At 40.2% G+C, this 22455-nt stretch overlaps 1 protein-coding gene across 1 annotated transcript in view; it reads left to right on the plus strand.

Annotated features, from left to right (window-relative positions):
- MOCOS (molybdenum cofactor sulfurase) overlaps positions 1–22455 on the plus strand; it is a 197998-nt gene that overhangs the window by 168529 nt on the left and 7014 nt on the right. Inside the window, exons 9-14 of the mRNA XM_009639948.1 lie at positions 3591–3753; positions 10671–10752; positions 14959–15083; positions 15700–15805; positions 19852–19978; positions 21870–21974. Of these exons, the coding sequence (XP_009638243.1) occupies positions 3591–3753; positions 10671–10752; positions 14959–15083; positions 15700–15805; positions 19852–19978; positions 21870–21974 (708 nt within the window). The remainder of the gene's footprint in view (positions 1–3590; positions 3754–10670; positions 10753–14958; positions 15084–15699; positions 15806–19851; positions 19979–21869; positions 21975–22455) is intronic.

Genomic DNA, 22455 nt, shown 5'->3' on the forward strand with positions numbered 1-22455 from the left:
GTAACCTCTATCCCAGATCGCTTTTTTTCATCTTTTCCAACATAAAAATGTGTTTTAAACATGCATTTTTAAACATGAACATCTTTCATGTCAATGAATTTTGCATAATTACATAGTGCAGTGTGCCCAGTGAAAAAGGTTAGGACTTCAAACATTAATAACTTTATTATTTGTGCAGTAGATTTCAGAGTATAAAAATTGCATCTCAACACAGGAGACAAATCAGCTTTTAATTTAAAATACAATGCAAATTCCTAGTGATCAGTAGATAAATTATATGTAAGACCACTAACATTTTTAAACTTGCATAATTTAAAACCTATTCAGTGATTCTTTTAATGTGTTCAAAAATCTTGTTAGCCTTCATGCTGACATTACCGTGAACTACGGAAAAATGCAGCCCAAAATGGTTTAAAGAAAATTCTGAAAAAAAAACAAAAACATGTTTTTCAATGAATATTTTTACTTTACAAAAAGAAAAATGGACTAAAGCTGATAGATAGGATAAAGCCATGCACTGGCTGTACATCTTTGCTTATGACAGGTAAAGACCTTATGTTGGATGATTAGCCCACCTGCGGTGCTGGTAATGAAGGTGTATGCTACCATCTATCAGTAAAATCACGGTGTCCCTGATTTCCTTCTGTCCTTCCCCTTCTAATTTGTCTTGCTAGTCAGAGACAGCCAGACAACTTCAGGGAATGAAGGAGGAAGCTATGTAATGCAGTGCTGCTTACTGCAATGTACGCTAACCTGTTTTATTTTATTTCTCAGTAAGCTTCATTGGTTGCTTTGTTTTGCTGTATTGGTTGCCTGAATATAGGTATTTAGTGATATTTGGGTGCCCTGACTGACCTCCTGCTGCTGATCCCCCAGGATGTGGATCATCTTTGCAGCCTGTGTCATTTCTACGCGCCTTGGGCAGCCATCTCAGGTGTAATCCAAGGGAGCCAAATTGAACCACTATTCTCATGTCTCAAATGAAAGCAGAGCAGGCAGAATTTGCTTGAACTGCTCTAATTCAGTTGCTTGCAATCATTTAGTAATCCCTTCAGCCTCTTTGCAGTAATGGCGGGAGGTTGTCTGCACAGGTCGCATGCCTAAGTGCTAAGAACAGAAATGTGTATGTTCTTCCATGCTCATCTCCAGTATCAGTATTAGCAACAAACCAGCTCTGACTGCTTCATGACCATCTGTGGCTCTCTGTCCAAGGCAGGGCACACCGTTACTTTGTTGTCGCAACTTTATTTATTGGGGTCCTCCTAGCAACATATGCAATACAGTAAGTTGAAAAATGGCAAGGAAGTAGGGCACTGGATGGCATACAGGGGACATCCATGAGAGGAGGGGGACTCACTGCTGGGCACGTGTATATATGATTCTTGTTACAATGGCAAATACCAGAGGAAGGAGAAAAATGGGCTGAGCACCTGTAGTCATGTGCTGCATCTCAGGGTGGAGCATAGCAGTTATTTGCCATTATTTTGCGCCTACCAGGGGTATTTTGAATGGAAGGTGTTGATTTTTTCCAAGTATCTGCTACCTAGTCAGCTGAGCTTTCCCCACAATGCCTATCAGCATGTAAGAATTAGCTGAAGCTCCAAAAACGATGTTTTGTTTTGCTTAGAAAACCTCTTACCTTCAGTGAAGGGTAAGCAAACACTTAAGCTATTTCCTGAGTCAGATTGCTGTCCTGAAGTGGAACCAAAACAACTGAATGTTACAATAGGGAGCTAGGAATCATTGTCGTCATGCTCTTTTTCTATTTTTCTGCTCTTCTAGTTTATTCTGCTCATTATGTTTTGCAAATCCTGTAAAGATCTGTTGGATCCATGGGAGGATGTATTACCGATTAGTGATCTTCTGTTTCAGAAGGTAGATTTGTTAGCAGGAAATTCTTGCAGCTCTCAGACGATCACCAGCTGTTCAAATGCATTTTGTAATTTTATTACATGGGATAACAAAAAAAAAATACCAGCCTCTCCAAAGAATAATTTCCAGCAAGGCCAAAAGTCTGTTCTTCAGCTGATATTGCGGTCTTTGGGCAATGATTCCTCTCCAAAAAAGACAGAGCGAAGGTTCACATCCTTTAGGTGCTGACAGTTTGAGGCACTTGGACAACACGGTTTCAGATGGCACTGTCAGACCTAAAGGTTCCATTTTTGACGGAATTTTTCATCCACGCTGACTTAAAAAACTGCCAAAGAATATTATAAATCAAGTAGGTTGATAAAATACTTTTCTTATCTTTGAGATTTTTCCATGTGTTTTCTGTATCCAATACAATTGATAGCACTGTGGCCAAATCATTTAGCGTTCAGCTTTAATGCTTTAAGTTTTCAGTTTCGGAGCACCTGCCCTCAGCTTTCTCTAGTCAGACCGTAAGTGTCAAGCTACTGCTGCAGGCTGCTATAAAACCTGGAAAAGTCTGTAAGAATGGGATATTGTGGTTCCGTGCGGTTTTGGATAGAGCACATGCTAAACAAAAAAAAGTGATTTTTAATTAATCTAACCAGTGCTTCCAGGCATGCTTTTCTTCAGAGCATCAGGCTGTGCCTGACATATCTTTTTCTCGATACTTTTTGCTGAAGTCTTTTGCCAGTTAATTCATGTGAGCTGCACTAAGCTCCTCTATAAGAATTCAACAAAGTTCAGCTGTAGTTAACTTTTCTCCATACTCAACTGTGACTAGAAAGCATCCATGAGTTGAAGCAATATGTTTAAATGCCAAGCTTTCTGTTAAAAGAATGGTATTAATATTTTAACATTCTGAAGGAGAAAGCAGTTATTAATATCACCCAAAGGCATTACTAAAATTGCTCTCTTTTTGGATTTCAAGATTACCATCTGTGTAGCATCAGTAACAGATGTTCTTTTCACCAGAAAAATGTACATGAAAGCAAGGACAATATGCTTGTATAGGCTATTGAATGTAAAGAGTGTTACAGAAGTAATGGAAGAACAGATAGCAAAGAAGACAATGTGCTTTGTTGTAAGGGGAGCTGGAGAAACTGTTATGGTCCCAGCTAAACCAGAACGCTCAGTGGGGGAGGTTTTCTCAAGTGGATTTGTTGATAAAGTGGTTCCAGTTTTATGAAAAATAGGCAAGTTTTTATGAAAAATACACAAGTTTTTTCAGAATTCTGAACTTTGAATATCACATTTTTCTTGCTTTTTGTTTGCTTGGTTTTGCCTTAATTCATACCACTCCCATGAAAAGTCCGTGCTTTGTAAATTAAAAGAATATTGTTGGGGGGAAAAGTCCTGAATGAGTATAAAATTGAAGGCAGTTTTCAGAGTGTTTCAGAGGTTGTTTATTCTCATAGCTCTGTTAAATCAAAGTGTATGAGAATATGTAACAAATTATAGTCACTCCATTTTGTTTTGTCAACTTTGTGCAGTGATATCTTTATCTTTGATTTGCAATTAAGCTTTCATTTATTAAAGGCTGGCATTGGCTTGCATAAGTTTTTCTGATTTCAAAGTATTTAATTAACGGTTTATTTTCCCTCTCTTTTCTTTTCAGCGAGAATCTCCTAATGCACCTGACATTTTCTAAACCTTTGTATCCCCTCCTGACGCTTTTCCAGGTTACAGAATGGCCAGTGGGAAACCAGGGTTTGCTGTATGACCGTAACTGGATGGTTGTCAACCAGAATGGAGTCTGCATAACTCAGAAGCAGGAGCCAAGGTTGTGTCTTGTAAATCCCTCAATTGATCTGAAGAAAAATATTATGGTCATCCAGGCAGAAGGTTAGTAACCAATATCCTTTTCTCCCCTTCATTATTCGTGTCAAATTTCCAGACAGAGATACCTGCATGCACCCACCAAACTGCTGAACGCTGTGCATGCTTACTGACTTGAGGGCTAAATTCTGCTACCAGCTGTGGGCAACGAAAGCCTTGGCTGTAATATACAGCCCTGGATAGTTTCCTAAGGTTCCTAGCTTCTTGTCAGGATGGGCGGAGAGTAGACAGTGACTCCTATGTGCAATCATAAAGTGGATGCTCCAGGAAGGAGTGCTGAATTGACAGATGTGGAAATTTACTGACTCATCTCTCTCTCCACATCATGAAGTCCAGCAGCCTGGAGGGACTGTTATTGCTGGAAAGGTAAAGGAATAGGAGTCTAACATCAAACACCCTGGCCAAAGACCTTGCCATTTTATAGCTCTCCTCCTCCTTCCAGCTGTGGGACTAGAGGGGGAAATTAGTATGAATTAAAATAAGGACCAGACATTATTTAGCTCAGTTAAATACTTGCACTAGCAGGCAAATATTTCATGATGTTTGGGCTTCTCTGGATTCAGCAAAACCCTTTTTATTCTCTGCTGAAGGGAAAAAAAGAAAAAAACTTATGGAAGGTGTTACGGAAAGCCCTTTGCTACTTGAGGGTGCAAATTATTTATTTTGCTAACAGTGCTGTTAGTACTGAACACTGGAACAGGTTTGTATTCCACAGAAGTCATTATTAATGCCAAGTTTGCATGTGTCTGAACGGTGTTAATCATTTCCCTGGGGTCTAGCATTTACTCAGCCTGTATGTCTTAACTATTAATAATATATGTGCCTACGTTTTCAGCAGCTAGTGCAAAACAGGGGAACCTATATTTGAATTTTTCACCCTTTATTAGAAATCCATATGAGTGGATCTGTAACTACAATCACCTTTCTGTTTGTACATTACGGTTGTCCCTTCCAGCTGTCTGAGCACTCTCCATAAAATTAAGTCTGACCCATTGATTTCTTTTGTCTGGAATAGGCTTGTCAAATGTGCATTTGGGTAGGGTACTACCACTAGTCTTCTGTGATTTTGTGTGTGTGTGTGTTTCAGATCCCAAACACAATCTAGTCTCTTCTTAGGGATTCCAGACTGTCTCATTGGCACAAACACTCTTCCCTTCGTAATCTTTCTTTGAAGAAGTATTGTTAATTCATGTCAATTCTACGTGGAGCACCTTGCACCTCAAATTTTTGCAGTACAGTTGCATAGGCAGCCTTCTCTCACAACTTTTAAATTACCAAGTGCTTTAGAACAAATTATTTCTAGAAATTCAGTTCCTTTCCATCTCTCTTCCATTCCACCGGTACATCTTGCTTGCAGACACAATGTGAAGTCTTGTGCAGACCTTCTCCATTTATCCTTTACACTTTCAGAGCTTCAGCTCTGTTGGGCCTTTTGACTGCTTCATTTGGCTCTTCTAAGTATGTTCTTAATTTTTTTCCTAGCTAGTACCACACTGTTCAGACAAGCACATATCCATTAGTATGTTTGCCTGTCAGTAATATCTGCGCTGATGTACTTCAGAGAGTCAGGAAGAAGTTTTCTCAGATGAAAACGGCAGTCAAGGAGCCCATTTCTCACTGAGATTTACAATCTCTTGCCATAGTTAGTGCCAGGGTGAAATTCACCTTTAAATCCTGCATTTTACTTCATGCCATTTTTGGAGTTTTCACTGTCATTCACCTTCCTTCCTCTGAAAGTGAGAACCGTTTCCATCCAGAAGTGATTGACCAAGTCTATGGATCACTTTTCCACCCCAGTGTGATTGATCAGATCTCCAGTGTGCTCTAACAGAAACATGGTTGGCATTTATTTATAGCCTGGTTTGGTACAGCCAGTATGTAAGCATGGAGTCATTTCATTCTTTATATAATGACTCTAGATACCAATAATCTTAGCCCATAAGGTGCTCTGGGCCCTCTTTTTACAGTAGTCCTGCTATTTTTCACTCTCGTAGTGTACCTGCAACCTGTCGTATTTTTGTAATGCTTGACAGTGAGCTAATGGCTCTCATTTCCTCGGCGAGACTACTCCAGAGGTTACTGCTCGTAAGATAGCACAGAGATGGGAACACATACAAACTGACAGGGTAAGACTGAGCAGATTAACCTGTAGGAAGTTGTTCCAATATTTATTCCATTTTCTTTCCTCTTACCTGCAGTGTAAATGCATGGTTTGTTTACTGGTGTTAGATTTTTATTTTTTTATTTTATCCCTTCACATACGTGGGTCATTGTTATGTCTTCCACTTAAATAATTTCGCAGCAGACAAATTTCATTTAATAGGTTGACTCTTTCCTTGAAAATCCAATGTTAATCACCGTTGCTTTTGTCACCACTCTCTCTAGCCTGTCAGTAGTCCGTGGCTAATATAGGACCTGCAGCTGAACGCCACGTCTGTAGCTGGAGCAGCAATCAGTGCGGTGAGGAGCAGTAGTCCTCTGATGAGCCAGGCTGGCTGATGTGCAGCTCAGAGCCTTCACTGGCCTACATCTGTGGCTAATGGTATTTCAGATTTATAGCACTTAACTTGCTGACTACAGCCTCCAGATCTCTTCCAGTTCTGTTGCTTTGCAAGTTCTTTCTCCCGCTGGATGCCTCCCACCGAAACTGCCTTTCCTCAGCTACAGTAGCATGCATCTTTCCAAGAGAAGTTTTGTTTCCTCCAGCTCTCCCAGCCCTCACATTCCCTGCGCAGTTCCTCTGTTCTTCTCAGTGTGACGGGGACATTTCTGGTGGTGAGGAGTGGGTGAGGGAGGCAACAGCGGTGGGGAGGGAAAAAAAAAAAGCGAGGTGAAACCTTTGAGCTGCACCTTTACTGCACCTCTTGCTCTGCTGAAGGTGAAAACCCAGCAGCTCCCAGCCGACCGGGTGACAAGGGCAGTCAAGCTAGCTGCCTTCCTCCTGCTCCTCTGTGGGGAGCCTGTAACCACTCTGCTTTCTCTGCCAGTTTCTCTGCTGTCATCTGTGCTTTTCCTCATTGTGAGAGCAGGCTGTGGCAATGATCTCCACCTAGAGCACGCTTTGCTGTCTGGAGGTGTCTCTCTCCAAGAGAGAGAGCCTAAGGCCACTGTGCTGCTGGATTAGGTGCCTCTGGTAAGTGCCTAAAGCCCAGCAGGGCGAATCCCACAGAGCTGAACTATGCGGCATTCTTAAAGAACATTTTGCTGTTACACTGTTAGATTTGGTGAAAACTTTATCTGTGCCACTTCTAAAACATAATGAGTCTGTTCTCTCTCCCCTTCCAGGCACGTGCTTTCCTCTCCCTCTAGAATTTTCATTAGTGGAAAATCTGTTGATGGCTATTTTATTTCAATATGGTTTAATATTCTCTGTCTTCTCTGTCCAACAAAATAAAACCATCAGCATGATGTAGTGTGACAGTAACTACTTTAATACCTTTTGCTGAATCCTCTGTGTGCTGAGACACCACTTCATGTTCTTTCTTTAATCCCTGTGCGTAGCGTGTCTCCATAGCCCATCTAGCAACCAGCCTTGGATGGGCAGACCCACTGAGTGACTGGCCCGGCTGTGCGATCCTGCCATCCCTGTGGGTAGCAAGGACATCAGACTGGGGCTCTAGACAAGGCCAAAACTGCTCGAAGGGCTTAGGATCTTTCCCTGGCATGCCTGCAAAATCAGTTGGCTTACATGGCAGCTGGGGAGCTCCAGGTATTCCCCCGACCCCTGAGGAAGGGGGTAAGTAAGAGCGCAGGGAGAGGAAGGGCTTGTGCTTGATATCTCACTGGCTGTACTTTACTTTGGTAGAGGGAGTGAGAATTTAATTTTGAGAAACTCCATTCCTGAATTTTGCCAGAATTACTTTCTTAGGCTATGTGGTGGTTAACAGGCATTTCCAATTCTTTTTGACGTGAAGAGTGTAACTAACCCTTGCTATCACAGGACCCACTTTGAGAAAACTGTTGTAACTTTAAATAAGCCCCTGTGGAGAAAGACAACTTCTTGTATCTCAACTGAAACAGTTAATGGCTAGGCTCCCAGCAACTTAAAGGTGGGCAGGAGCAACAGCCTTTATTTCCAGAAGCTGTATTACTTGAGTGGGAATCAAAGGAAATCTTGTTGTCCTGCTCCGTCAAATACATGGGGGCACAGATTACTCTGGGCTTTTTCCTGACTGACACAAAAGTAAACCAAACAGAATTTAGCTGAGAATACATTTCTGTAGAAGACTAATTTCTCTCTTTCCATTTTAGCTAACAATCAGAATTACTCTGTCAAGCTGGGCATTAGTTCGCCACTGCACAGAGGGAGAAATTTTGAGTGCTGTGAAGGCCCTTTAAAATATTGGAGTAGAACGATGCTAGCAAAACTGAGCAACTAATTACACTTTATGGAGTTTATTGTGCCTTCAAATAGTCATGTGTTACTGCCAATAAAAATAATGGGAATTAAGTGCATACACTGACGAAAGAATATACATGAATAGTTTATATTTCAGTCTATTGAAATAACAGAGCTCTAATTTTTCTCATTGACTGAAAATAGGAGCTATAAAGACAAGAATATTTTTTTATATTAATACTGTGAGCACATCTGTGAATTTTATTATCAAGCAAATGGCCATGGAGAATGACAGCTTTTATGTTTTAGTAACTGGCAATATTCTACTTTATTTTTTTTGCCTTAAGATAGAATAAAATTGTAATTAACAATGTTTAACTGACCTAAACATCACTGTAAAATGTGTACTGTTCAATAAAAATGTGATACAGTTGCTGGTGTATAAAAGCAGAGCTTTTGAAAGCCCTCAGACTCTATTTTAAGAAATTTTGTGAGTATGCCTTGCTTAGAAAGTATTTTTAAAAGATGTAACAGCTAAGGATGCATATAGGATGAAACCTTTCAAGCTCTTCTTTTGCAGGAGTGTTTAATTTTTTCAAAATACAAGAGCATTAGTTCTAGTTTGTAAGGTGGTAACATTGGCATCTTTTTCAGGTTGTTGCAAGCAAGTTCAATGCATTTATTACTCACGTGTTTCATTTTCCTAAGTGAACCTAGCTTGTCCTCCCCTGTCTTTGCTTCTGCAGTATACTAACATCATTAGCTAAAAAAGGAGTAGACGTCTTTCTGTATTGAAAACTTGCATGGAACAGAGCTGGTAGTTGGGATATAGTGAATCTGAAGTACATTTCATTATTCTTCAGAAGGGAATAACACAATTTGATATCGCCATGTCACAGAGCTGGTAGAGCTTGATTCTTATTTGCACTACGATAATAAGAACAGGAAGTAATGAGTGAAATGGAAACGTGCTGATACAAAGCTGGGGTACAGGAGATCAGCCTTTGCTCGTTTCTGTTGCAGTGTAATGGAAAAGAGTTGGATTCATTTCAGCCATGCAGTAAAACCCTTTGTTCATCATTTCAGATTACTGCTTTCAATTAACAGAAAGGAAAATAGTACAGGTTTTCTTTTAGTTCTAGTAAGTCACAGTAGCCTTCCCATCTCTTTGGCTCATTCGGTTCACAATAAGAAAACTATGCAAAAACTGTTGGCATTGATCATCACTAGGGATTCCTCATCTGGTTTAAACATAAAGATGGATAGATGGGAATAATTCTCTCATTAGTGGTTTCCATACATTTTATCTTTAAATTATTGTAGTTTTATCACATTATATTTCTTCCCTTGAACAGCCTGTGCTTATTTTTACTCTCGCCCCGCCTCCCTCCATCTTTCATCTTTCTGATCAATCCATCCCACCACTCAAAAAAAAAACCAGCCCAAAAGGGATTAACCTCATCTCCTGATCAGCTACCCGGACCCTGCTTCTGCAGTATACTAACATCATTAGCTAAAAAAGGAGTAGACGTCTTTCTGTATTGAAAACTTGCATGGAACAGAGCTGGTAGTTGGGATATAGTGAATCTGAAGTACATTTCATTATTCTTCAGAAGGGAATAACACAATTTGATATCGCCATGTCACAGAGCTGGTAGAGCTTGATTCTTATTTGCACTACGATAATAAGAACAGGAAGTAATGAGTGAAATGGAAACGTGCTGATACAAAGCTGGGGTACAGGAGATCAGCCTTTGCTCGTTTCTGTTGCAGTGTAATGGAAAAGAGTTGGATTCATTTCAGCCATGCAGTAAAACCCTTTGTTCATCATTTCAGATTACTGCTTTCAATTAACAGAAAGGAAAATAGTACAGGTTTTCTTTTAGTTCTAGTAAGTCACAGTAGCCTTCCCATCTCTTTGGCTCATTCGGTTCACAATAAGAAAACTATGCAAAAACTGTTGGCATTGATCATCACTAGGGATTCCTCATCTGGTTTAAACATAAAGATGGATAGATGGGAATAATTCTCTCATTAGTGGTTTCCATACATTTTATCTTTAAATTATTGTAGTTTTATCACATTATATTTCTTCCCTTGAACAGCCTGTGCTTATTTTTACTCTCGCCCCGCCTCCCTCCATCTTTCATCTTTCTGATCAATCCATCCCACCACTCAAAAAAAACTCAGCCCAACAGTGATTAACCTCATCTCCTGATCAGCTACACGGACCACAACAGGGATAAACTCATCCTTTCAACAGAAACCATGACTGAGGCAGTAATTCTGTGCTGCTTTCGTTGCCTGAAATACACAGAAAATGAAGTTATTCAAAGCTGAAATTGTATATTCCTTAATGTGGTTTGGGTACCAAGGTCATCTGCAGCCTTTGGTCTTTGCATTATCATTTGGAGCCACCTGCAGGCAGCGAATGTAATTCTAGCAAAAAGAAAGGATTTTTGTCACATGCTATATGGGACGCTGCTGTGATTGTGAATAGGTGCAAAAATAAGAACTTTTTTCATGATCCTATGTTCCTGCATAATTTTTTTTTTTAAATGTGGTTTGCTCTCTGCCCATGTAGGCATGGACCCAATATCTGTATCACTGGAGGAAAATACCGGAAAAGAAGCTGTGATATGTGAGAGTAAAGTCTGTTCACACAGGTGAGTGAGAGCAGAGAGGAATCGAAGCTGAAAATCACTGCTGTGACACTCTGGACATGATTGGATGGACACACAGAGGCAGAAGTGCTTAAAAAAAGAGAGGGGGGTGGAAAGCAGTGAATGACTTAGTGGACCAGGAGAAGACAGATTTAGATAGGTGATTTGGCATGCCCAGCATGTCTGGTAGAAAGCACTGAAAAATAATAAAAATTCAAAAGAGGGAGAAGGACTGGACAAGAGACTGTGATGACTTGGGACTCACTTGAATAAAGGAGATCTTTGTTTGACTTGCTGCAAGGATGAGAAAAGGGAAAGGTGTCCCCAGTTACTTCCAAATGACAACTGGAGGCCTCAGCAGCACTCTAGAATTCAGTTCCTTTATTTGACAGTAATGATGGTGGCAACTTTGCCCATTTCATGCTGTGCAGATTCAAAATTGCTACAACCCACTGAGGCTATAAACAGCTTTCCATATTTACAACCCTTTTTAATTTTGTTTTGACCACCCATGTTGATCAATGTCCCCTTAACAATCTTGGGAAGATTGCAGGTGAGTATGTGAAATAACATTAACTCTAATCAAGAGACATACCACTTCAGTGAAATATAACATTATGCATAAATTAATTTCCTATCAGTGAGCCTAAGTGTTTATCCAGCATATTTTCTAAGTACTTCCCAGTCTCATTAAGTTTTCTGAGTGGCAGTGTATCAAATGCCTTCCTAAAGTACATTTGCGTTATCTACTACGTTTCTTTTCACCAAATCTCTTGGTATATCCAACTAAAAGGGCCACTTACAGATTTACGTCTTCTTTTAGCCAAGTTATACTAATTCTTTGTAAACCTCTACAGTTGCTTGTTTGAGGGTAACACATAAACAAAGCAGCAGAAGATCTGGCCATTTTCCCTGTGGAGCCATGCAGGAAATGATCATCTTTTCTGCTAGCTATTCAGATGATAAAGAGGATCTTTTTCACAAAAGTGTATTTTCCTCAGGTAGTGGAATTCACCCAAGAGTCATTTGTTTTAACCATCTGTCCCACTTCCCTTTGTGTTGACTCATCCTTAGCCTCCCCATGGTTAGCCCATCTATTACAGGCTGTAAAATGGCCTAGGTTATCTTTCTCTATATGTGCATATAATTGGCTGCCATACTGCTTCTTGTTGCTTGTCTTTCATGTCACTGACTCTGTCATTTTTAATGTATGAAATAGGAAATTTTCATGGGAAACTGCTTAGAGTTCTGAGGAGGAGGAAAAGGATGGAATGAGAAAGAAAGGGAAGATGCAGGACAAATTGCACAGAGTAGACTATGGTTAGCAAATAAACAAGGCAGAAAGTAAGGCAGAATGAGTGGGCAATGCTGATGAGGCTCCCAAACTGCTCAGAGATCCAACAGCACTGATGCCAGATTCCTGTGCTTCAGCAGGGGAGCCTCCAGGGCCAAAAAATGGAAATAGGAGCAAAACAGTGCTTTGCAGTAGGACAGGAGGTGATTTGTGCTCTGGGGTCTTTTCTGCAAAGTGTCTGAGGTGAGCAGTGGGACCAAAAGTCTTTGTTAAAAGGCCTTTATTCAAAAGAAACCTCTACTGAAGGCATTTTCCACTTACTAATTCTGTTTTCTGACGCTGTGATTTCATCCAGTTCTGTTGGCTTAGGTGGTTACTCTGAATTTACACTGAGATAGCTAAGAAAAGCACATGATGGAGAATCTGCAAGCAGTCACATGAGAAAGTTTAATTTCACAGCAGCCATGAAAATTTAATGAGCCCAAGTTTCCCTTGTGAAGCAATTCATCGGTGTTAGCCTTCATCCCAGCAGGGGCTGTCCATCTACAGGTGCTGCTCACATCGGAGGGACATGTCTTTCTAGTATAATATTTGGCAGTGGACAGATGCAAAGAGAAGCTAGTGAGGTTAAGGTTATTGATGCTGTAGAAGACCCTAAATGCCCAAGGTTAGTGCTCTACTGAAATAGGCAGGGACATGACCTCCTCTTTGACAGGCCATGATATCAAAGAGATCAAAGGAAGGGTATCAGTGCTGGAAGAAGACAAAGGCGTAGTTAAAGCAAGGTGAACTGAGCCTGTTGTGCGTAAATGTATGCGTTATATCCCTTGGGATCAATATTCAGACTTCAGCTGTCCTTGTTTCTTGTTCTATAAATTACCTAGCTAGAGGGACCAGCTGTAACACACTGAAGCTAAATGACATAATAAGATGAGTGGGGAACTCAAGGCAAACAGCAAGGAAAATGTGAGAGAACAAGGCCCTGTGTTATAAATTGCCTGACATGTGCCAAATGAAACATAATGCTGACGGATGTAAAGTAATACTCAACAAAAATAAACATAAGCGGAAAATGAGTAGAGTTGAGCTGCAATAGGACTTCGAATAAGACTTTGAAGAGATGCTGGTACTTGCTCAAAAAATGGTCTGATGATAAGGGAAGGCAATTTGAAAACCGCAGGAGTCCTGGAATACAAAAACTACACAGTGACATTTGATGAAATGCTAGGAATGCTGTGTGTCTCTAACTCAGCCACTGCGACTCAAAATAGTAAGCAAATAAAAAAAGAGGGCAAAACTTTGATCCTGATTTATACAGTATTAAGCCTCAGAAGACTGCTAGAGGTAATTGGCATAGGAGAGAATTTAAACTAACTCCTAACACCTCTGTTTGGGTGGGAAAAAAATATCTGGGGGGGTTGTTTCATCTGTACTATTACATGGAAGATTCATGCCTTCCCATCAGCAGCCTTCTCCCTAAACACAGCAACCAGCAATGACCCAAGACTGTTCAGCTCAGAACCTCATGCCGAGTCTCACCTTTTGGCCCTTGTTTCTTGCCACGGTGCCTGCATCTCATAGTACTGGGACATCGCTGGCTAGACGCAGCTGTGGTTGGCATCAGTCCAGTCTCAGAGTGGGGAGAGGGATGCAGAGCTGCACCACAATCAAAATTCGGAACAATTGCTGAAGAGATACCTGATCCCTGCAGGATTATAAAATCTCTTTGATTTCACTTGTCCTGGCTTTCTACCTGTGTAACTCAGCTGAACCTACAAAACATTTTGTAAAGCCAAGCCACTTCTCTCAATCTTTTAGTATCTTAGCATCTTTCACTGTGAGGAGCTGTTTCCTTGTTCCATGGAGCAGATGGTCTCCATGACAATCAGCTGCTTTGGCTGGATAGGACAAAAAGGTGAGCATAGGACCACTGCTCCCTCACTTTCCTTACTACAAGAATCCTGCCTAGATCAGCATGAGAATTTGCATTCCTCTTGTCTGTTTATGCCGTTTAAAAGTCAGAGGTCAGTCAAATCTCCTTTTGTAGTCAACAGAGTTAAACACTCCCAAAGTGAGAGTCATCCCATCCTGAGGTCTAATATAGATGGGAACTACTTACCTCTTTCCGTGATCTGTGAGAGGAACCCAGATAACTAATTTAAGATTGAAGTTAAGATTACTTAGGGCTGAGGAATCTAATGGCAAATAGGATCACTTCCCCGTGGTCTGATCTGTGCCCTTCCTGAGCCGAGAGAGGTGATCTCAAAATCTGTCTAGGAGCGATTGCATCCAGGTGAAGACAGCAAATCTATTGCGAGCCCTGCGTAACTCACTAGACAGTTTACTAGTGATGGAAACCATCTTTAGATAGAGAGATACTTGGGCTTTGCTAGTGGAGCAATGTTTTAATGTGGAGTATCTGTACTAACGTGAATTAAATCAGGGAATTAACATCATTGTACCTGATGGGATCATTAAAAATGACATGCGTTGTGGCATAGTGGGGCAATCTTAAATTCAGCTCAGGTTAAACCTCTTTGTTTTAGTAAAAAGCACAGACCAGAGAATAACTTTTTCATACTATTGTATTGCAATATTGTAATATGGGCTACCAGTTACTGCACTTCAGAGTCAGTCTCTTGAGCATTTAATCCTTTATTCCACAGTAATTTTCTGTATTTAACTAAATTATATCTCATGAATATTAACTTCAAGACTAACAGAGTAAAGTTGAGGAGACTGGGAGATAAAATTACGCAGAACTTCACGTCTCTGTTTTATCACTCATCAGAGATTATGGATTCTGTATTTTGTATTGGAAGAAGCAGAATAAACATCTTTGTAATTCATCTTCAGGTTTGCAAATTAATGTTTGGGCAATCAAATTTTGCTAAGTCCCTCTTTTCTCACAATAGGGTAAAAACATATGACTGCGGAGATGGACTTGCTCACTGGTTCTCTTTGTTTCTTGGCCATCCATGCCGCTTGATAAGACAAAGTTCAGATATAAAAAACAGGTCGCATCAGAAAAATGCAAAAGGTATGTTGCCATTCTTAAAAATGTTTGTGATTCCTCCCTTAGTAAACATCAGGCTCCTGGACTTCACACTGACTATATAATTACCCTGAAGGAGGGTGAAAGAGACAGTCAGTATTGATCTAGTAGGTTTCAAAGGGTACATTTATACCCAAAACTGTGTTTATGCTGCCCTTCTACTTGTTACATTTGGTGAAAATGTACAGATACACCGTTCTGGGTTTTTTTTTATCATCATGATCATGATTTTGTCCGGGAACTCAATTTTGAAAAATGATCATGAAAAATCTATAAACAAAGAATTTATTCTTAGACTAAATTTCATTTTTAAAAGGATCAAATGGAAAGAGCATCAAAATCCATAGCTACTGCTCTTGTAAATTGTTTTAAAAATTTGGTAAAATCTCAGCTCTGTCTCAGTTTCTAAATGCATTGCATCATTATCATTTACAGGTTTGAGGGGATTCTTGGGCGTCTTTCCTTAGTGTCTGGAGCTGAATGAATAATTTTTTAGTGAGCATGAGTAAGAGGTCAAAGGAAAGATGAGGTGAAATTGCTAGTATAATCTTCCTGATTTTTAACGATCATTTTAGAATGTTGGATTCTTTTTTTTTTTTAGGTCTGGAATCTGCTACAAACATCTCACTCTCTCTTGTGAATGAAGCACAATACCTCCTGATAAATGTAGCAAGCATCGTGCAGCTGAAAGAACATGTTTCTGCAAGGTAAGATCCTTCTACCTCCAAATGTCTCTCAGTGGTCTTGGATTCCAGCATCTTGCCATAAGATGCCAGTGTAACTGTTTTACCTGGAAATTTAGAGAAAGTTGCTTTGCAGTGTTCAACAAATGTAAGGGTGGTAAACTGGTGCAATTAGTCATTCCTGTGCAACTTCTGTAAATTTGAATTAAATGCTTGAACATAATCTTTCTGCCAGTCATTTTTAGGAAACCTTAAACAAAATTCTTGTCAAATTATTTGGTGGTAGGAGGTTATTGGGAACCAGCCAATTTATATTTGTGGGAAGAACAAGGATAATTAGGTTTTCTCAACGTAAATAGTCTGGCAGGTGAAAATACAGAAGCTTGCTACTTGCTGAACTATTTCTTTCCTATGGGAAGGATTAAGGTTTATAGCAAACATTCACAACAGAAATATTTTAGAACTACTCGCAGGACTGGATTAATTTAATTTCTTAATTGAATTTGGCTTTACTTGTACAAAAGTGGGAGATACAAGCAGCAAACGAAACATTGAGCCAGCCCACAGTTCAAAGATAAAGAGCCCATTACCAACTAAATTTTCATATGTTGACAATAGAATGTTGCTGTTTCTTGAATATAAGTAGGACAGGCTCAAATTCCACAGACAATCTGCCCCCCGAGGCCTCCATCATAGCTGGGCATCCCACAGCCCTGGCATTTGTCTCCGAGCCCCCTTTTCCTGTCTCACCAAACTTCCCTGCCTCTGCTTGGAGTCATCTCCTCTCCTCTCAGTCACCCACCAAACAGGCCCCCTGCATTGGAATTCCTGTTTTGAGTAGAAGAGGAATATATACAGATGTATAGATATATCTCTGTTGGAGGGTACATACATAGCTTCAGGATTTAAAACCAGTGACTGAATGAAGTATCCTTACAGGCCACTGGAGCTTGCATTGCCTGAGGGTTTTCTTTCTTTAGAAAACAGTTGGGCTATTTTAGGACATCATGGCAGTGCTCCTCTAGGAAAAACGCCTGGAAAAGGGTTGAATCAGTCTGTCTTTCAGCCATTTTGACTGCCCTTTCTCAGTGATAGCTAATGCCCTCTTTTGAGGCTTGACTGGCTTGGTTACATCTCCTTGGGAGAACAACACGTGCATCCCTTACTCAGACTGGGCTTTTTCCATGGTGAGAGCCAGTGGGGAATGTTCCAGGCATGGGATCTGAGTGCAAAGAAGAGGAGTAAGGCACCAGAGGGAGCAGCAAGTGCGGATGAAGGAGGACGGGGAACTTTGGTAAAATATGCGATGTCAGATGACCCACTGATTTTGCGCCTAATATCTTCCAGTACAACTAGTCTTGTAATCTCCTTTTCTTCAAAGGAAACTCCAGATTTGACTGGAGCTGCCATGATGCCTGAGAAGCATCTTGTTTCCCACTCTGCAGCACACAAGTTGGAAAACTCTTCCCTATTTTGCCATGCAGTGCTTTCTCAGGGTGCTGGGGAAATGAGTTCAGCATAGATACATGGCATCATCATTTTGCACTGTTACTACATCATGGTGTACAAACGTTCCAAATACTGAACTGTCCAATGTACTTTCTAGAATCTGCACATATGGGTCTTTATTAAAAGTTTTTCTTTTTAAAAAGCATTATTTAGCTTCTTGGCACGTGGCTTTGGTTTTGTTTAATGGAAACCTGCTAATATTTATAAAACAATTTTCATCTTCAATTGAGTTTTAATAATTTCTCTTCGTTTGTATCTTCTGTAAGTAAAAATTAATCTTCCAGTTTGCACTTCGCTCTTGAGAGGTGATCAAAAACAGGAACAGCAATTTAATTAACAATTAGAATGTAACATACTGTTAAGAGCTATATGTATATGGAGACTTCTGCCTCCCTGGTATTGCCTTTACAGGTCACTTCCATGAAAATCCCCGTGGCCTGGCCTTATGCTCAAATGTTCTTGCTAGAAATACTCCCCTGAAGATGCAAATACTCATTTTCAAGTTTGCTTGTTAAATACATGTAATGCATTCTGGACTGCAGGGCCCACTACTGTGAAAAGTCCTAAGTACCTAGGCTCGCTTTGGCAAAATACACTGATTTTCACAACAGATCCTGGCTGAGATTTGCAGGATGAAGGTGCCTGTGACTCCATCCAGCTGACTCATGTTTGGGGGGTGGGGAGGAGGGGATGGTAAATGATGAGCATTTACTCAGATACATGCTGCCAGGTAATTAAAAACAGTTCTGAGGGCTGTGGATAGGCGCAGGAGAGGTAAGGTATTTTGGAGGTGAGCATGAGCAGGTTGAAGGCAGAGAGACTAGGAGTAGGGGCACTGAAGTCTTGAAGGATCAGAAGCAAAGGATGAAACAGTAGAAACTAGACACAGTTTTCAGCAGCTGGCTCGGGACACTGCAGGCCCAGCTCTGAGGTTACTGGGGCTTTTGATGCCCCCACCGGTACCGACTGGGGTGGCAAGCACTGATACGTCAAAAAATGCATTCAGAACTAGGGGCTACACAGCACCCAAGCTCCCGGAACCCACAGCAAAGCTCGGAAGCATGACAGCATCCCTGAACTTGTTCATGACCAACTGCTGTTTTCCTCCCCGTCCGTCTGAGTGTCGGCGTAGCTTATGCTTTCTGTTGGCTCCTATCTCCTGCAGTTATTACAAACTGTGACTCAGCCATGTGATTGCTCATGGGATCTCAAGGGAAAACCTGTAGCCCTTCAGCTTCCCACCCCGCTTTCTACCCCCAGGCTGCTGGAGCCCTTGTGAACAGCAAAGGCTCGGTGGATCGGGGCTTCTGTGGTTTGACTGAAAGTCTGCACAGGCAGTTTACCCTTATGCACATTTGTCTGCTAAAGAAGATCATCCAGACTATTTTAAATAAAGTCAGGCTTTTTTTTTCACCTAACAGGCCTCTTCTGCCAAAACTGCTTGATGTGAACAGTTTTCCCTGTGCTTTGATTTTGCATGGTTTTCCTCATTTTAATTAAAAAGTATTTTAAACTGTATGTCCTTACTTTTTAATTTTTTTTTCCAGGACGGGAACTTTTCTTTTCACTGCTTACCCAGGATTCTGCCTCTGCTGTAGGGTGTCGTATCCCAAAGTTGTCAGACCACAGCTGACGGAGTATTGAAAGTTGTTCATGTCCATAATACCTCATGCAAAAAGAAATGCTCTTCCCACTAACAGTGGTGCCGAGAGAACGCTCTTGCAAATTTTAGGGCTGTCTTTTTTTTCTGGTACCGGTCAGGTTCTCCTTTAGAGGGAGGGTGAGGAATGACAATTCAAAGGTACAGCCAGATTTCTCATATTTGTATGCAGTCTGCTGCTCTGTCTGCCTCATATATGTTCTCCGCACTGACACAAATCTACACTCTGGCAGTTCAAATGCTTGTAAAAAGGTGGAGATATCGCCACACAGAGATTAATTTTTTTCAAAACGCCTATCATTTGGTGCAATCTGCTGCATCCCAAAGGCAAATAATAGTAATATGAGAAATACATTCTCTCATAAAATGCCTTTACTGGTCTTTTTCACCTTCAGCGTCTGCGGGTTTTGTCCCTTTTGCCACTGCAGCACATGCAGAATAAGTTTCTATTTGCCTTCTTTTTAGAAGCATTTAACGAATCAAGCTTTTTAGAAGCCTTTAGCAAGTCAAATGATTGATAACTCAGAAGAATTTATAATTTGTTACCATTAGCCTTACATACAATAACTAACAAGGAATTTTCTCATATGCATTGTTCACAATCGCCTGCCTATATGCTTTCACACCTAATTCACACTTCCAGGTTACACCTCTGAAGAAGCCACCTCAAGGATTACAAATTATGGTCAAAGGGTTACAAATTATAACTGAAGGATTACAAATTATAGTTAAATACCTTGTGCCATTTTCATAGCCTTTGTAGTAAAACTTGGTCCAGGTTGTTCTGGAGAAAAATTTGCTGAATCCTATTAGCCATTAGATTTTTACAGCATACATATCTAGTGCAGAACTGGTTAATAACCTTAATTCTTTCTTTTTCTCTGTCAACTCTGTGAGGCAGATTGGAAGAGCCATTGGAAATAGAGGAATTAATCCGACGTTTCCGTGCCAACATTGTCATCAGTGCACCAGAGTCCTTTGAAGAAGAGGAGTGGGCTGAGATTTCAATCGGTACTCTGCGATTCCAGGTGTGAACTCATGTCCCTTGTCCTAGTCCCAGTCTATCACAAAGTATTTTGACCCCTGGAGACAGAGCAATTTTTGCAAGGCTTTGACTGGAATATGGGCCGCACAGCTAGTGCAGCTGAAATTCATGGAGTGTGTAAAAAAAGCCAAACATGCTGTGACCTGTGGCAAACATGCTTCAATATAATTGAGAGGTTTTGACATATTTCTCAACACCTTTTTTTTTTTAATTTCATAATTCATAAAATTTCCCACCTCTGTCCAACCGAGTGGAAAAATAGTCACTGTTTTGAGGCAGTTTGCAGCAAATATTTAGCCAGCATGTCACAAGAGACTACTGGTTGCTGTTAAGCGTAATAGTCCAAATATAACCTTGGATTGTCCTATTTCTTTCTGGTCAGTGTACTGTAAGAAATGGAGAGGCCATTTTTTCAGTAAGGGTGGAAATTATGACTTATTTGCTCTCTTCTTATATGTACTTTGATGAGTAAGATGTAATATGAATACAGAAAATTGAGGGAAAATTTCTTTAGGTAGCAGATGAGGACAAAATCCTTGGTGTATAGCTTGTTGGAGGCTGGAGTTGCACTAGGTATCTCAGCTCAGGATCCTGTTGTGGAAGACACTGTAAAACTACAGAATAAAAAGGTATTCCTGTTTCTGGCATTGAAATACTTTAGGAATGCAAGCTGAAAATAGAAAGCCTTATGCAACTTGCATTGTCTTTTCCAGTTTCTGTTAGGTACTTTATTCAGATACTGATGTAGTAACAGTAGAAATTATGTTAATGGTACTTGATGCCAGGAAAATGGTAGGGGAAGCTGTTGAACAAAGCAAAGCAGGGAAAAATGTCTCCATCTCTGTCTTGTTTTCTTGTTCTTTTAATAAAATATTGAAGCTGTGGAAAATCGTCGTCTGAAAAAGCTGAGCCAAATGTATGGTTTTGATGATTACACTGAAGAGTTGTACAAGCAGTTCTAGACGTACCTCAAAGAACTGAAACAGCACTTTAGATCAGCACATAAAAATGTTTGCAGTGCCAGGTTTAATTATTTGCCCTATTTGAAATTTATGACACATTTTACAAAAGTAGAATGTGTATATTGAGATACTGTTAAGACGTTAGTTTCTGTAATGTACAGCTTTGCTAAAGTAGAGGTTGCAGTATTAAGGGAAACTGGAATACGTCTTCCTTCTCAATTTTAATGCTTTAAAAGGTAAGAAGAAATTAATTGCAGGTTTTTTTCTCCCTAAAAATACACCCTAGTTCAAACAAGAATTAAGTTTAAGAACCATGCTCTGTGTGATGTTACAGCAGAGGTTCTCATTATTCCTTCTGCTCATATAGAATTATGAAAATTCACATCTTGCATTCTGATTATCTACAAGTACTGTGCCTGTGAGAAAGAATGAGGCATATTGTGTATTTCAGCTGCACTGAAACAATGCAAACCCTGTTAGTTTTAACTCCAAGAAAATCCTCCTTGGGTTAAATCCTGGGGCACTAGCTTTATTTTGTATTCAGTTCCCCTTTGGGCAAGCAGCCTTGCCAGCCCATAGATGAAGTGAAGCCATCAGGAAACACAAATATGTAAATGCATTTGCTTTCTCACATTCTGTCTCTGGGAAAGTTTTCCTGAAAAAAAAAGAAAATAAAAGAAAAAGTGAATTAAAAAATCAGTGAGACCTTTGCAAGTAGAGCATTTGAAAATGTACCTACATTAGGTGAGCAGACCTGACCTCTTACATAATTAAAGCATGGGAAAAGTGGGAACATGGGAAAAGTATGTGAAAGATATGTTTTTAAGATATTATGATGTTCAGAAGCTGGTACTGTTCTGTGTTGTACTGCTTTAATATACAGCTGTGAACCTTTTTTAACTGAAATTTCAGGTTGTGGGTCCATGTAGCAGATGTCAAATAATCTGCATTGATCAACAGTCTGCGGAACGAAACAAAGAATTTCTGCAGTCTCTCTCTGCTGCCAGAGGTAGAAAGGTCAGTACAGTGCTCCAAAATAGCTGTATAGAAAGATGTAGCGCTTTCAGTGCATGCATAGGGAAATATCTTCTGAGAGAATATTCACGATTAAGCTGTTATGCTAATCGTTACCATTTGTTTTTTCGGTAAAAAGAGGATGCACTTACAACCCAGATATAACATGGTTTATTTCCATCAAATGCTCAACACAGGGTTTTTTTTACAGAAATTGACTGTTAACATGCATTATTTTTTACTGTGCTTGCTCTTATTCAGTATGCACTGCTTTACGATGTGTTTATTTTGGTCTGGAAAAACATGAGCTGATGCACTGACGTCATTCAAGAAGAGAAATCTGCAGAAAAATCAGAAAGTGTTTGAAACAACACAGTTCGCTTGTAAGACTAAACTTTATTCTTACTGCAAGAAACTACTTAGCAGGAAAACAGAAGATGTGAATATAGTCAAAGTGGAGAGTAATTGATTGATTAAACGAGTG

The sequence above is a fragment of the Egretta garzetta genome, unplaced genomic scaffold (genome assembly GCF_000687185.1).
Source record: "Egretta garzetta isolate BGI_Z169 unplaced genomic scaffold, ASM68718v1 scaffold405, whole genome shotgun sequence".
NCBI classification, from domain to species: domain Eukaryota; kingdom Metazoa; phylum Chordata; class Aves; order Pelecaniformes; family Ardeidae; genus Egretta; species Egretta garzetta.